This window comes from Coenobita brevimanus, chromosome 70 (genome assembly GCF_032717465.1).
Source record: "Coenobita brevimanus isolate Jiangsu-jjx chromosome 70, ASM3271746v2, whole genome shotgun sequence".
NCBI classification, from domain to species: domain Eukaryota; kingdom Metazoa; phylum Arthropoda; class Malacostraca; order Decapoda; family Coenobitidae; genus Coenobita; species Coenobita brevimanus.
Window position 1 is genome coordinate 37,061,711 of NC_137023.1, and position 16,784 is coordinate 37,078,494.

Sequence of the window (16,784 nt, forward strand, 5' to 3'; positions counted from 1 at the left end):
AGGAAGGTAAGGAAATAAAACGGGAGGTACGGTACGGGGAGAGAAAAGGGCATAAGGAAGTAGGAAGGGCGACAAGGAGAGAGAAGATGAGGATCCGCGAGGTTGTTAATGCCACCGTCACCATCTCCCGCCAAAAAAAAGACCTAACTTCGAAAAAAAAAAAAAATCAATCCATCACCGCTCGCCCAGCCCCCCACAATACCAGACCTGGCTTAACGGAGAGAGGATATTGAGAGGCGTGATTACGGATGGTGGAGCTGCCTGGCGGGGTAATAGACCTGAATTAGTTGCCCATCCTGTTATATTGACGCTGATCCTGGGACACCCACCATCTTGAATTAATTCCTTGACTGCGATGACGATGCTGGAGAGGACGCCTTCACGTGGTGGCACCGATGAGACCAGGTACAACTACTACCACTACATTTTTTTATTCCACTGTTCCTACGTTCACCTTACTGAATTCGTCTTACAGTCTATAAGTTAATGAAGGCTATATCTAACCCTTTAGTTCGAAAAGCCTATCCTGAGGTGAATAAAAACGTCTGGATACAAGAAGTACAAATGCATAACTCGTCATCGAGCGAAATGGGTTAGCTAAGTCCTTCACTATAATAACGTCTTTTATGTCTTACTCTTGTGATCAACAAATTATTTTTTTTAATGCCGAGACAAAGAACTGAGATTATGGAAGCCTGCAGATTCTCTTCCATATAAATAAATAAATAAATAAAATAACCAAAATCGAGATTCGTTCATCTCGAGATGCCTGAACACATTGCGTTTCTTAGAGCGGATGTCATAGCTAGCAGGAAGTACTGACTGGGGGAAACGGCTCTTGTGATGACTAGTTGCTTAGATGAAGGCGTATCTGAAATTTGGAAAATGGAATGGCCTAGGGGTGGCCAAGCGGAATTATGGGGTGGCCCAAGGAGGAACCTTTTAGGGATCTGGAGTTATTCCACGGAATTTTTGAGTAGCCATGGAGTGGCCAAGTAGCTAGACTGTATTCCAGGGGTGATAACCAGTGCCGGCCAGACAACCCCTCGGTCTACGTTACTGCTCCTAGGCAGGTAACTGAACCAAATGTAGACCCGTTTAAGCTGAAGCCGGAACTCTAACATTATTCCAGATCTTATAAAAAAAAAAGCCGATATTTCTTGTTTTATTTATTATTTAGCAACTCCTAGGAAGCAGTTAAAAACATCTGCTGTATCATATCCTTCCCTGTGCTAGGATTTCCTAACAGAAACCATTGGATCAGTTTACATGTTCAGTTCAGATAATGTTAGGTTAGCGAGTAGTGAAAGTCAGTTGTATATCTTTATACTGGATATAAAATGCAGTTTTCCGTCTCCATCTTTTATATTATCAGTCTTTTGTAGTCTTTTCCTCCGCTCACGACCTCCAGACTTTTTCTCATCCTTCTTTCTTAGTCTTTCTCTTTGCTTATAGCATCCAGCCTTTGTATCACAATCCCATCACCCACCTCGAAATGAGCAGATCATGGTTGTGGCTGTTTTGTGTTTGACCTTGTGGCATGGACGTGTTTTTTTTTTTTTTTTCGTTAGTTGGAAAAAATTCAACGGCACATTAGCATCTCGCACGGAATAAGTATAAGACCCTCATGTACAGGGTAGTCCATATGTAACGCTCCTGTTCCACCACGCTGGGAGATTTTTTTTGTGTTGCGAGGACGGCCTGGTCAGCTTTATCAGTATTCACCCAGCGTCATATAGAGTCATTTACCACCGCCACACAGCACCCACACCTGCAGACTGAGCCATCCCCCAACACAGAGTAGAGTGCTATTTATAGTTGATCCTGTGTGTTCGAAAGGGATCATACTGAGTCGTGAATCCAAAGTACTTAGAGTGGGATCTGTTGTGGAGACGCTTTGTTGATGTACTCCATTCAGTGGTTGTTAAGCCTATTGTTCCCAGAGATATATGATGATTGTTAGAGAGAGAGAGAGAGAGAGAGAGAGAGAGTTGTAAAGGGAGGCAGGTAATTAGAGCGTCAGTGAAGGCGGCGCAGAGGGAGAGGAAAAGGGATGGTACGGGAAGAGAGGATGGAGGGGGGGAGGGAAGAAGAGAATACAGGGGAAGAGGAAGGGAATGAGGAAAAAAAGAGGGGATTGGGTGAGGGAGGGAGGAAATAAACTGAAGATTGGGAAGGAGGGAGGAATAAGAGAAGATGAAAGAAAGAGAGGATGGAGAGAGCGATGGGGAGGAAAAGAGAGGATAGAAGGAGAAGAAGGGAGAGAAGGGAGGAAAAATGAGAGATATGGAGAGGAAAAAAGAGAGGATAGGAGGAGAAGGAAGCAGGAAGGGAGAGAGGGAGGAAGAAAAAAAAGAGATGGAAGAGGAAGGGAAGGATATGGTTGGCAGATGAGGTATGGAGGGAAGGATGAAGAGATGGATGAATGGAGGAAAAGAGAAGAAAAGTAAGGAGGAAGGGAGGTATAAGAAGAAGAAATGGGTAGAGGGAGAGAGCAATTGGGAAAGGGAGGAAGGGATGAGTGGATGGATAGAGAGAGGGAGTGAGGGGGGTGGAGAGAAAGGGGGAAAGGAATAGAGAGGGGGAGGGAGGGAGGTTGGTATAGGAGAGGGAAAAAGGGGGAGAGGAAGGGAGAGAGGAGGGAGGATGAAGAGATATAGGAAGGGAGGGAAGGAAGGCAAGAGGAACGGGGGGAGGGAAAGAAGGAGAGGATGGTTAAAGGAGGGAGGAAGCGATGGAGGGGCTGAGGAAGGGAGAAGGTGAGAGAAAGATAAATACATTAGGGGAGGGAGGGAGGGAGGGAGGGAGCATGGGGGGTTGTAGGGGATATGGGAGGGAGAAATGGAAAGAAGATGGGAGGTATGGAGGGAAGACGGGAGGTATGGGAGGGAGATACGAAGGCGAGAAGGGATGTATGGGAAAGAGGAATGTTGGGAAGAAGAGAGGTATGGAAATAAGGAAGGTATGGGAGGGAGGTATGGAAGGATGAAGGGAGGTATGGAAAGGAGGGAGGGAGGGAGGAAGGGAGAGTATTATCGAGCGGTGAGTGACGTCATCACCTGGAAGCATCAACAGGTGTGTGTGTGTGTGTGTGTGTGTGTGTGTGTGTGTGTGTGTGTGTGTTTTGAGAGGAGAAAATAACGTTTTTGTGTACCGGGTATGTATTTGTGTGTACGTGCGCGAGCGTGTGTATGGGCGTGTGTGTATGCGTTCAGGGGTCAATCACCAGCTGCTTTTACCACTCCCCTCCCGTGTACAGTAGTCATAAGAACACACTGTACATATCTCAAATTAGCCGTATCATTTGTGTCAGAGAGTGTCATCGGTGTCAACAAGTGTCATTTTTACTAACAGGTGCCATACTACGGTAACATCAAGCAATTTCTAACCCTTTCATAAACCTTCCTTTAAATTTCGTAAACGTACGTGGAAATGGAAATCTAAGTTAGGATAATAAACTGAAATATTGACGTGAAATAAGAACGTGAATAATAGTGTGAATAACGTGAAATAAATGGGAAGTTGGGGTAGGAACAATGTGATATAATAAAGTAAATAAAAACGTCTGCTGTAGTGATTTTACTCATCTGACAAGAATACCAGACACCTCCCAGCTCAGTTGTTGGTCAGATGTAGTTAGAGTGTAGGGTTGACTTGACTAGTAACCAGGGAGACTCTAATTTTCTCCCTCACAACTAAGGCTCATCGAAGTTCAAGTTGTGGAAGTGATGTAGTTCCGTCAGGTGAAAACAAGCCGACTGTAGTGTCAAGGGGTTTGTCAGGAGGTGGTGTCATGTCAGAAATATGTCAGCACTGTCTGGAGGCTTTCTAAAGTGTCAGTATGAGTCAAAACTGTATTCAAAGTCGTGACAGGTGAGGAAGTGTGCCAGCCCTTGGTGTGTGAGTGAGGCAGGGGAAACTCGCGTAATTTCATTAGTAAACTGATAATTGTTTTGCAGTAAATGGTGCTGGAGAGGGACGCCTTTATGCGATGGCATCGATATAACAGGTCAATTCAGCTGTTTAGTTATGCAAATGTCCCTCACTTACTCCTTTATCTCCCGAAAAGAGAATATTGGACTGCAGAAGGGCAGTTTAAGCCTGAACTCCACCGGGTTCACGTTTCAAATTTACCTGAGGCCAAAATAATTATAATGACAAAAATAGTAAATGAAGGTGTTTTAGTGAGGGAGGGGCAATGACAGGGCACTCCACGTGGTACCGTATAAACTTTTCTATGATGCTCTAAACTTTTAGTGCTGATTTTTGTCTTTAATTCAGGATTGGTAACGAAAAGCTAGTTACTTGATTTTTTTTTAAAGAACAAGAGAACAAAGATTTTTTTTTTTTTTTTTTTGTATACTAAGTCGCCCTTCGTTTCAAATATTGGAGGTAATAGGCAAAAGGAATGGTAGACTGAGATCAGGTATTCCAGAAACGACCTGTGTACATGAAAGACTGAAAAGGGAAGAGAGTGAGAGAAATAGAAGAGAAAGGAAAGGGGAAATGAAAGGAAACAGAAGACAGTATCTGTAGGAGAGAGAAGGAAAAGAGGAAAAGAAATGAAGGAAAGTAAGGAAAGAAAGACAGAGAAAGAAGTGAAAGGAGAACAAAAAAAAAAAGGATGGAAAAAAAGAAAGTAGGAAAAGAATGTTGGATGAAAAGAAGCGAAAAGAAGGGGGAAGGAGCAGAAGGAAGAAAAATAAGGGAAGGGAATGCCGTGAGAGGAAGTCAGGCCTTCAAGTTGTTTCCGTCAAGATGGCCGCTTCCGGTGCCGCCCTGGAAGTCGCTCTCCACTCATTTCCCTCCACTTGTTGGCCCGAGGAAAGGCGGCGAGAATTTATCACACTTGAATTTTCTTTTCCCTGTCTGTCGTAAATGGCGATTAAAAAGGCAGCGTGTGTGGTTGGAAGTCTCCCAGTTTTGTATTAAGGTCCTATGAAACGACTCAGTCACCATCACAACCAATGCTGAAATATACCTGGGAAATACTGAAGACTGTATTCTTTCATAGGCTGAGGAGAGAAAGACTGGAGTGCGTTTGAATGCAGGTCTTTTCAGCAACATGTTGTTCTAAATCGCACTTCAGATACCTCATATGAATTTTTAAGGAGACACTTTCGAGAGATGAAGACATCCCTTGGCCACGAAACGCCCCGGACTTGCCATCGGCTGATTTGGTTTTTCCCCTCTCAGAGTTCCAGACAAGAAAACTTCTGTCAGAACCGTCCCCAAACGCTGCAAAAACTCAAGACAAACATCATTAGGCAAGTTGGACGCATGTCCCCGGACGTTTTCAGAAAATATCGTGGAAAACTTCGGTGTTACAGTTGCCGGTATCATCCGAAAGCAAGGAGGAGGGACTGGATACCGGTACATCATTCGCGTCTGAGATTCTAATGCCTCAACTTCCCTGAGATTTCAGTAGCTATGATGCTAAAAAGAAAAAAGTAAAGCCTATATGCAAACAAAATATGATACTTTTAAAATCCACCCTGTAAACGTACTAGTACAGACATTTGCAGATCATCATCATCATCATCATCATCATCATCATCATCAAAGATCTGTCAGTCCTTTCTTCGCTCTCGCTTAATGGTTATTAGCCTGTTCCACACCAAGTGTTCTTATATGCGGATGTCATCCCTACGTATTGCTTTCTGTATCCTTCTTCCTATCACTTCATCTCTGGGTAGCCACTGTTATTGCAGACCCCAATGTATCCACCAGTGGTGTGTTCAGCAAAAATAGTTACCTGTTCATATTCTGCTTTTCATTTGTGCTGATTAGCCTATACGGTATTTTTCATAGTCAGTTCTCTGTGTATTAAGTCTAAAGATTTTTTTTTTTTTTATTGTAAGTCATTTCACATCATTGTTGAGCACGAGAACCCACACAGCACAACTGATTTGCATGAGGTTTGCTGAATTGACACTGGAAATCTTCAGTTTATGTGCAAGGATTATTATGAAAACTAATGTGGTGAAATTGATGAACTGGATTTCCAAGCAACTCCCATATTTACGATGTCTCTTTGTTTAATAAATTCTCATTACCGTCGGGCAGTATTATGCACTTGGGGAGGTTCGTCTCGTGGTCAGTGGTTGATCCAGTAGAGTGTTTCGATGTTTATCATATATGTGATTAATTCTTTTCATCAAGACACCACGCGAAAAGTACGTAGATGATTACTGTATTCCCCCATGACGTTACTTAAAAGGCAACACTTGATTACAGACTCAACTTTTGACGAATCACTTATGTTTGTGCGTGTGTGTGTGTGGGGGGGGGGACTGGTCTGTCAGTACATTTTTTCTTGTTCTAAGTATTACGATTACATTCATGGCTATGTTTGAAATTTACCGGTCATTGCCCACGGAATTATGTTATTATATTATTTTGTTGCGAGGGACCAAGTTTGTAGGCTTTAATCTTTTGCCTCTCTCGTTTTTCATATACTGTAATAAATCAGAACGACGCAGGGGGATGGGCGAGATATGATTAAGGCTCCCTGAAATGCAAACACTCCACCTCACCCTCTACTCTTCCCATGTCCATCATCAGAGCAGCTCAGCATTTTATTGCTTTTTTAAATTCCCCTCCTTTCATTTCCTTTCATTGGAGGGGAGAGATTGGCTGGCAGCGGGACTTGGTTAATATCTTTCCTGCTGTGTTCATCACGGCCAGCTTTTACCTGGGAGATAATTGGCTCTTTATACTTCAGATTGATTCGGGAAGAGATGAGCCGGGCTGGTGGCGCAGTCTTGGGTTGTCGTCACAACCATCCTTCTCTTTCACATGCCTGATAGCTGTGTCTCAGGGTGGAATTCTTGTTGACATAGGAAGCTTCTTCACACCTGCTTAGGGATCTGTTTTCCCCATTGTACTTTGATATCCTCTTAGTATGCTTCTGTAGATAACGTGCTGGGCAACATCAAAGAGTAGTATGTGCGGCAGGATAAGTCGTTCAGGAAGAGATGTAACGGAAGTCCAAACTCAGGGAGGATACATTTTCAGTGCTCAGATTTTATGAATAAGCACGCCACTCATTGTATAGTCGGGGACAAAATGCCGGCTAATATTTCATCTCTTTTGTTTCTCACTCATTCTGCTTGCTAATATTCCTGTGCTGAGAGAGGCTTAGTATGTGTCTTTGCCCATAGGTGATTTTCTTTGATATGATGCAGGGAGGAGAGCGACGGACATACTCTAAGTGTGAAGGATGAGTGAAATAGTAGGCGAACTTTTATCACAGACTGTGAAAAGCTTGTATGATATGTATTTTCCCTAGGTAAGCTTTTATCTTACTGAGTGTGAATATAGGTGATAGTATACATTCTCAGTCAGTAATTGCCTTGCACTTCTGGGGCTCTCAACTTACGAAGCGAGATCCCAACACATTAACTACAAGATCTTACTGGACAGGTATTGACATAGTTTCAGGGGCTGTGTGCATAAATTTTCTATGAGCTTGTGTTCCCGATTGTTTGCTTATATCTTCATCTAAACGGCTACCAAAAACATCACAACTAGAAAGAAAAAGTACGACAAAACTAAATGATTTCCTGATTTCCCAATGCTATGGAGAGGTGTTTATCGGGGAAGTTGTTTAAGAGGCGATGAAAATTGGCGTTACTCTGTACTGTAGATATTTCTCCTTTTCCATGTCACCAGCGTAATTAACTTGTAGGCGAAAAGACACTTCACACTCTAAGGCGCTTATGGCTTAATCAGGTGAATGAAATAGTCGTCGTCAGGTGGAATAGAATACTAGAGTTGTTCCGACCACAAGAGGGTTTATGTAATTTCCACCCACTAGCTCTGTACCCTCCACCACGACCAGTCTGTACCCCACCCCTAGCTCTGTACCCTCCACCCCCCTAGCTCTGTACCCTCCACCCCCTACATCTGTACGCTCCACCCCCTAGCTCTGTACCCTGAACCCTCCATCCCCTAGCTCTGTACCTTCCACCCCTTAGCTCTGTACCCTCCAGCACCTACCTCTGTACCCTCCACCCCCTAGCTCTGTACCCCACCCCCTAGCTTTGTACCCACCACCCTCTAGCTCTGTACCCTCCACACGTAGCTCTGTACCCTCCACCAGCACCAGTCTCTGTAGCCACAACCATCACCAGCCACTGAACTCTCCACCAGTACTAGTCTTTGTCCCTTCACCACCTGACTCTGTAGCCTCCATCATCACCAGTCTCCGTCTCCACCACCTGACTAGCTTACATCACCACTAGTCTGTATCTCCACCATCTGACTCTGTACCCTTTATCATCAGTCTCTACCCTCCACCATCACCACCAGTCACTGTACCCTCCTTCATCAGTCCCTACCACCACCACTCTGTACCCTCCAGTCGCTGTAACCTCCACCATTGGTCTTTGTACCCTTCACCACCAGTCTCGGTACCCTTCACCAGCCTCTGTCACCATCACCAGTCTCTGCCACCACCACCTGTCTCTACCACTACCACCAATCTCGACCTTCACCAGTCTCTATACACTCCATCACCACTACCACCACCATCACCACCACCACCATCACCTGTCTCTACCTCCAGCACCACCAGTCTCTGCACCCTCCAGCCTCAATCGAAGCTTAATCACTTAGGCTCCATTGGGATTTAGCCTACCTGAATTATTAACACGTGCCGGCGGAGTGGTGGGGATCGAGTGTTCAATTAGGGGTGTTCAGGGAGTGGGGTGTTCAGGGGAGAGTGTTCTGGTGGTGGGGTGTTCAGGTCGTGGAGTGTTCAGGGGAGGTGTGTTATGTACAGGTGTTCGGGCGAGGGTGCTTGGGTAGAGGAGTGTTCAGTGAGGAAGTGTTCAAAAAGGGGTGTTTAGGTGGTAGAGTGTTCAGGTGGTGGAATGTTCAGGTGGTGGAGTGTTCAGGTGGTGGAGTATTTAAGTGGTAGAGTGTTCAAGTGGGGGAGTGTTCAGGTGGTGGGGTGCTCAGGTGGTGATGTTCCGTGAGGGAGTGTTCAGAAAGGGGTGTTGAGCTAGGGAAGTGTTCAGGTGGTGGAGTGTTCCGGCGTGGAGTATTTAGGTGGTGGAGTATTCAGGTGGTGGAGTGTTCAAGTGATGGAATGCTCTGGTAGTGGAATGTTCAGGTGAGTGTTCAGGTGGTGGAGTCTTCAGGTGAGTGTTCAGGTGGTGTAGTATTCAGGTGGTGGAGTATTCCGGTAGGGGTGTTCAGGCGGTGGAGTCTTCAGGTGGGAGTACAGTAGAAATTAACTCCAGTTGACCTGAACTCTCTGAACATCTTTTATTCATTATCATCAAGTCCCTGTAAATACTGTATTTATATTCATTTAAAAAAATCTTTCTGCACGTTCCTTCAGTGTGTATAATTTAATAATGTCAAAACAACCTTAAGTTACCGATAGATAGATAGATAGACAGATAGGTAGATAGACAGACATAGGCATATAGATACAGAGATACATATATAGAAGGGTTGGTAGATAGACAGGCAGATAGATGTCATACTCTTTCCTCCCCTCTCCCTCACCAATCTCTCCCCTCATACAGCACGACACCTGTCCCCACAGAGGGTATTTTTTCTCCCCAACTTTGGTAGAATTGTCTAGGTTCTCGTGGGAAATTTAAACTTGATTTTCTTCCGACGTCATCCAGTGGGAGAAAATTTAACGAAGCCGGATGTAGAGCACACCAAAGTTTTTATGGTCCATGGCATCTTCTTTATACATCTTTTCATCATTTTCCTCGCCTTTCTCTTCCCAGCTTTCCATGTCGGTAATTGGCAGGATGTAAAATAGAAACTAGAAAAGAAATAGAGACGCACGAGTAACTGTCAACGGTGTATCCAGTGAAGTGGACCACAGTTTCGAGTTGATCCTTTCGTAATTCGCGGTCCCATTCCACAGGATAATCTCCCTGGATAAAAGTCTCTTCTGAAACAATGTCAGTGAATACTGCAACAGCCAAAATTTGTTCATAAATTGCTAACGGGATTAAGGAAGTCACATAGATGATTGCAACTGACGCAGAGATTCATAAGCACTGTATATAATTGCTGTAATGTCGAAATAATAGTTTATGTCTTGCTTTATAATGCTGTTAATGCAGCGTTCCTAATACTCACCATCTTCACTGCTATATGCCATAAATGCGTCAGTGAGAACAGGAATTATAGTGTACATGTTTTTTATCTGGTTTCGATAAGTCTTAACGGAAAAGCAACAAAATGCTTTTCCCTTAAGACTAAGGTGGACCTCCATTAGCACTCCAAGCAATCTATCTTCCATGCATACTTCCCTATGTATATATATACAATATTAATTTTTATCCTGCTGTACTTTCTTATACAGCGTGTTGTATTTTGAGTATATGGTAATAAGTCTATAATGAACACCATGCCAGTATTCATAGACCATGAGAAGTTACTTAAAGTAGTATATTATAGATTTAATATGAATCATAAAAAAAAAATATATGCATGATCATCGTTATTAGCTTGTGATAGTGCACTGGAGAACAAATTATATCTTTCTTTTCACTGGCATATTGAGTGTTAGCCTGTTCCATCACAGCCCAGAAAAAAGATGAACTTCACCCCTACATTTGAATTTGTGCTACCTCTTTTTCTTGCACTTTCTCTGGGTTGTCATTTTATTACTTTATGAGAAGTTGTATCCAAACATAACCTACCCATCATTTCTGTTCTTTAACCTCTTGAATCAGGTAACGTATTATATTGGTTTTTAGTTGCTACCTCCAGACGATTTTATTCATGTCAGGGGATACCGTTTGTTGTGGAGGGGTCACTGAAAGCTATATCTGATGCTTTTAGTTTTAAGAAGTTAGATTGGAGTGGCAGTTTCAGCCTCATCTAAACAATGGATTATTAACTTGAATATTGTGTCTTTCAGAGGAAGGATGGCGTTATTGGTGGGCAGAGTGCGGGGTCCCTCCTCGGATGCCATCAACGCCTATTGTGTTTTCCACCGTCTGGCCACTGACCCTGGCACCCGCGGCAAAGTGGCTATCATGGCGGAAAACACCTCACTCACCTACGCACAGCTGCACACCATGGTGGACTCACTGTGCTCTTGGTTGCAGCAGGGCAAGAGCCAAATTGTCACAGAGGGAGCAACTCATAAGGAATCAGCTACACACGGGGAAGAAGTGGAATGTAGTAAGAGGACCGACAATGGAGAGAGTGATGATAAACTTGGCTGTGATAGTGGTGCTAAGAGTTCTGATGCCTCACCCCTAGAAGTATCCCAGGTAACCACCATTGCAATTTGTCTTTCCCGGAGCCCCACTCTAGTCGCACTCATCCTGGCGATATGGAAGATGGGCTGGGCTTACGTTCCCCTGGACCCAAGCGTACCTGGTTTGCGTTCCCTTTATGTCCTGCGAGATGCCGAGCCAGCCTGCATTGTTGCTAACTCACACACCGCCATTAAAATTAGGAACCTTGAATCCGACGCTGCTCTTTCTCCAACGTCCAGCAATACGTACGAGGTGTCTAAGCAAACCTCGCGATCTGAGTTGCCCCAGAGGTTCTCCTTGGCAGAGAGAATCCTTGACATAGACGAATGGAAGACATGTGAGGCAGATCAGGAAGGTGAGAATGATACAGGAGAGCGAGAGGCAGTTGAGGGTGAAGATGGAATGGAAGTGAGTGTGACTGCAAACATGGAAACTAAAGATAGGACTGAGTTTGGAAAAAATGATACATATAAACATGAAGAGATGGAAAAGTATGACTATAATGAGAAGACAGTGGCGTGCATCCTCTACACCTCTGGAAGCACTGGTGATCCAAAGGGCGCACAGCTGACCATGGGGAACCTCATGAATCGCTTCTGTTGGCAGTGGGAGGAGCTGCCATTTCAAGAGGGGGAAGTTTGCCTTATGTCCAAGTCTTTGACCTTTGTGGACTCGCTGACGGAGGCGATGGTGCCTCTGCTGGGAGGGACGCCGGTGGTGGTGGTGCAGGAGGAGACTGTCAACCCAGAGATACTCATAAGGTACCGGTATGCTTCTTCAGTATTTATTATACTTGTTGCTCATATCATATTTTAGTTTCCTGTTAATTAGTGTATTAGAGGCAATATTTTGAAGTGCCACTTCAACATTGCTATCACTTTATTCATACTGTATTTATGGAAATGAAAAACAGATATCATAATTATTTTAGTTCTATTTCGTTTTTCGTTTTTCGAGTGGAGCAAATTTTGAAGGGGTTTGCACCTTTAGTTCCTTGTTATTGCCCCTAAAACACAAATAATATAAGCAAGTTTTGTCCTTGCAGGTATGTATGTCGTTATGGTGTGACACGGCTGGTACTTGTACCATCGCTACTGAAGTTGCTGCTGCTGTACCTCAACACCACCAAAGAGGCCATCCGACTACTGCACCAACACATCCGCATCTGGGTGACATCAGGAGAGACACTGCCGGCTTGGCTTGTCAATGACTTCTACGCCATGTTCCCTGGCCGGCGCTTCCTGAACCTGTACGGGTCAACGGAGGTGACTGGAGATGTCACGTGGGGCCACGTGGAGGAGAGCAACTGGAAGGCTGGCGTGAGGGTACCAGTGGGACGACCACTGGACAACACAGCTATCCTGGTGGTGAGGCGAGAGGATGGAAAACTCAAGCTGGCGGAGAATGGTCAGGTGGGGGAGGTTGCTGTGTTGGGAAGGAATGTGTCTCCAGGCTACCTCAGGGGCAATGTCTTGTCTAAGACAAGGTATCAGTCTGCCTTGTCTTCATTCGTCCACATTTCGTCCATATCTATGAAAGATGATAAAAAGAAGCAGCTCCAAGACTTTTTAAGGAAAGTTTACCAAGAAACAAAGGAGGAGAAGCACAAAAATACACTATCACAGACCTGCAGAATCTCTTCTCCAGGTCATATGGGCAATGTTGTCGCTTCTCAAAATGGCCGTCCATTGAAGAATACCACTCCACCTTCATCTACCCAAACAACTAGCCCAACTCCAGCTACACCACCTCCAGCTACCCAAACATCTACTCCACCACCAGCTACCCAAACATCTACTCCACCTCCAGCTACCCAAGCACCCATTCCACCTGCAGCTGCCCAGATACCCACAAACTTACCCTCCTCAACGACAAGTATTCTCCCACCGTCTCCTGTGGTTTCAGCAGCAAAGACCAGAGCGAGACCCGCAACCCCGCCAAGAGTTCGAGCCATAGGTCCCCCTCCACCAGTACCACCCAGGACACCCCCGCGAGTCCCACGTCGAACACAGTCGCCTCTGGCAGACAAGACAACAACCTCATCATCAACAACTTCATCATTGCTCGAGACATCCGGAAAACAAAATGAATCTCAAGAGACTCAGCAATTACAAAACCATACTCAAGCATATAAAAAACAACAGCAGTCACAACTTAATACAGAAGAGCAGCACAGGAGGGAACAACATAATATGAAAGAGGAGGAAAGGAAGAGGGTAAATTATTATAAAGAAGAGCACAAAAATGGGATAGTAACAGATAACCAGCAGAGCAAGAATGACACACAGAGTACAAGTGAGGAAAAGTCAAAGAAGGAGAAACAGCAGCTGACTGAAAACAAAATTAAAACCCTGGAAAACACACAAATACAAATTAAAATCGATGAAAATAAAATAGAACAACAGAAAAAGTGGGAGGAGGAAAAAGAAAAGGCAGACACAGAAGCAGAAATTCAGCAGAGCAAGAATGTCCAAGAGCCAGAGAGAAACAATAATGTAGAAAGAAGGGAAAAACAAGAAGGTGGCAGCGAAAGTCGACCAAGGAAGGGCGAGAAACAGCAGGAGACTGATTACCTGAGAGAAAACAGTAAAAAGGCACCAAGCCAGGAGCTCACGGGGGAACAGGGGAAGAGATGCGAAAGGGTAGATCCTCCTATAGAAAAGTGTGAAAATTCCAGTGACCAGGAAACCAAGAAAAAGCCACACGAAAATAGCAGTCAGCATATAAAGAGAATTGATGCGTCTGAAGAGCACACTAAGGAAGCACTGGGAATAAATCGAGAAAAGACTGATACAAGCATAGAAAAGATAGAGAATTCTGAAAATAAAGATGTCAAAGTGGAGGAGATTTGCGAGACGACCAAACAGAGTGGGAAAAAGGCTGAGATATCCGAAGACCACGAGACTGAGAGGGAAACAAGAAGGGACAAAAATCTGGAGCAGACCGGTCAAAGTGAGGCTTGTGAAGAGAGTAATCAAAGTAGAGACATGGTCGAGAAATTAGAACATCAAACCAACGGTGATCTTGTAAAGTGTCAAGAAAAGGGCAAGCAGACTGAAAAAGATAATGAAAAGAGGCACATAGAGACCAAACAGTCGAGAAAAAATGTTGTAAAAGCCGTGGAGGAGATGAAAGAAGTACAAGAAGAGACAGATCGACAAAGAGAAAAGGCTGAGTCAAAGGAACCGCAAGCAAAGTCTCATCAACATAAAGATAAGGTTGATAAATCCGATGATCAAGACTTGGAGGACCTTCTGAGTGAGTTGGGAGTGATGGTGTACCTGACGGGGGATCTGGGGCGTGTAGGTCGCGGTGAGCTGGTGTTGGAGGGGCGAGCCGACTCCCAAGTGAAGGTGCGCGGCGTGAGGGTGCATCTGAACGAACTGGAGGACGCCGTGCAGCGTTCAGGGTAAGATCTGAGACTGTAATGGGTGTGATGTAGGAGGACAGTAGATAAAGGAAAAGGGAGGGCGTGGAGGAATAACTAGCTACTGCGAAAGTGTTACATAAAGGACTGTAACAAGCCTGAAGAAGATGTGGAGGTGGAGGGGTAAAAGATGGTTTTTGATATATCCTTTTTACTCTAACTTGGCCTCATCATCCATCTCTCAACCTAGAAAGCTGCTTTGTAATAATAGATGAACAGTAGAATATGATGCTTGTCAAGAAGAAGTGCTGGGGAATGGATATAGAGCTGTATTATTGTCTTTTTCAACCACTGAGGTATGTGAAATGAGTTGAAAAAGGACGAAAACATGGGCCAAGTTAGAGCAAAAGGAGTATAATATGGATGGAGCTGGTACTGTACTCGTTTTATTTATGTACGTAGTAGTGGAAGAGATGGAAGAATTTTACCGCTTCATAAGCAGGGTGGTCCGTGAACAGCGCTTCACTGGAAAATCACCTGATAGTATCTTACATATTGCGTTGACGGCTTTCTGCGCAGGTGTGAGTGCAAGTGTGGTAGTGGGAGTAGGAAATGCATAAATGATACAGGATAGACACTGATACAGGTGGGGGCTCGAGTGTGGCAGCGGGTGTAGGAAATGGATGAATGATGCGCGCGAATGTGGCAGTGGGAATAGAAAATGAAATAGATGATGCAAGATGTATACTGATACAGGTGTGGGCGCGGGTGCGGCAGTGAGAGCAGGAAATGAATGAATGATGCAGGACAGACATTGATACAGGTGTGGGCGCGGGTGTGGCTGTGAGAGTAGGAAATGAATAATTGATGCAGGATAAACACTGATACGCTGACTGGGCCGCCCACGCAAACACCTACAGATCGAGCAGTGGGGAATGGGCGTGCAGTATATGAACCATCCTGTATATCCTGAACTCGTCTCCAAGTTCAATAAAGTCGTCTGGCGATGGAATGGATAATATTATAAAAAAGATTTGGCCGGACTTGATAGGGTAAGCACTTAAGTACCGCCTTCAACTTTGACTTCTCAACTTGTTCCAGATTATCCTCTCTCTCTCTCTCTCTCTCTCTCTCTCTCTCTCTCTCCCCCTTTCAGTCTCTGGCGAAGTTGGGTTCCTCGTCTTTGTTGACACCAAGGCGGTCCCCTAATCTCTCCCTCCCTCCCTCCCTCCTTCTCCCTTCTCTCCCTACCTCTCTTTCTCTTCCCTCCCTGCCTTTCCCTTCACTTTATCCTTCCTTCCTCCTCCTCCTAATCATGCCCTTCCTTCTATGCCTCCCTCCCTCCCCCCCTCCCCTCTGTTTGTCTGTCTGTCTGTCTGTCTGTCTGTCTCTCTCTCTCTCTCTCTCTCTCTCTCTCTCTCTCTCTAATTCCTCCATTCCCTTCACTCACCAATCAGTCTTACATATTCTGCCTCCCACACCTAGTCTCTCCCTCCCTCCTTCCCTCCTTTCTTCCTTATTGTTTCTCCTTTCTTCCTTCTTTCCTTCCCTCCCATCCTCTCCCTTCATCTCTTCTTCCCTCCTCTTGTATATTTTTCCCTCTCCCTGTCCTCCTCTTTCTCCCTCTTTCCTTCCATTCCTCCTCCTTCTATCCTTATTCTTTTCTCTTCTCCTTCTCTCCATATTTCCCTCCATCTTTCCTCCATCGCTCCTTTATTCTCAACCTTTCTCTCCTTCATCATTTTCTCCCTCCCTCCTGCCTCGTTTACCTTCTCCACTTTTTTGTTTTGTTTTGTTTTTTTCTTTCCTCCCTGCTTTCTTTCCCTTCCCACCTTCTCTCTCTCTCTCTCTCTCTCTCTCTCTCTCTCTCTCTCTCTCTCTCTCTCTCCTTTGCCTCCCATAATAATCAACTTTGAGAAACACGTTAATTACCTCCATGTTCTCCCTACCTCCCTTCCTCCCCCTCTCTCCCTCTTTCCCTACCTCCCTTCCTCCCCCTCTCTCCCTCTTTCCCTACCTCCCTTCCTCCCCCTTTCTCCCTCCTTTCCTACCTCCCTCTCCTTTCTTCTCTCACTCTCTTTCCGTACCTTTGTTCTCTCCTGCACATCTTCGTTCTCTCTCTCTCTCTCTCTCTCTCTCTTTATCTATCTATCTATCTATCTATCTATCTA

The 16,784-nt window shown here is 44.8% G+C and overlaps 1 protein-coding gene across 1 annotated transcript in view; it reads left to right on the forward strand.

Moving 5' to 3' along the window:
- Positions 1–355: 355 nt before the first annotated feature.
- The window catches only part of LOC145406421 (uncharacterized), a 41,356-nt gene continuing 24,927 nt past the window's right edge, over positions 356–16,784 (forward strand). Inside the window, exons 1-4 of the mRNA XM_080277578.1 lie at positions 356–405; positions 10,901–12,007; positions 12,292–13,462; positions 13,724–14,655. Of these exons, the coding sequence (XP_080133704.1) occupies positions 356–405; positions 10,901–12,007; positions 12,292–13,462; positions 13,724–14,655 (3,260 nt within the window). The remainder of the gene's footprint in view (positions 406–10,900; positions 12,008–12,291; positions 13,463–13,723; positions 14,656–16,784) is intronic.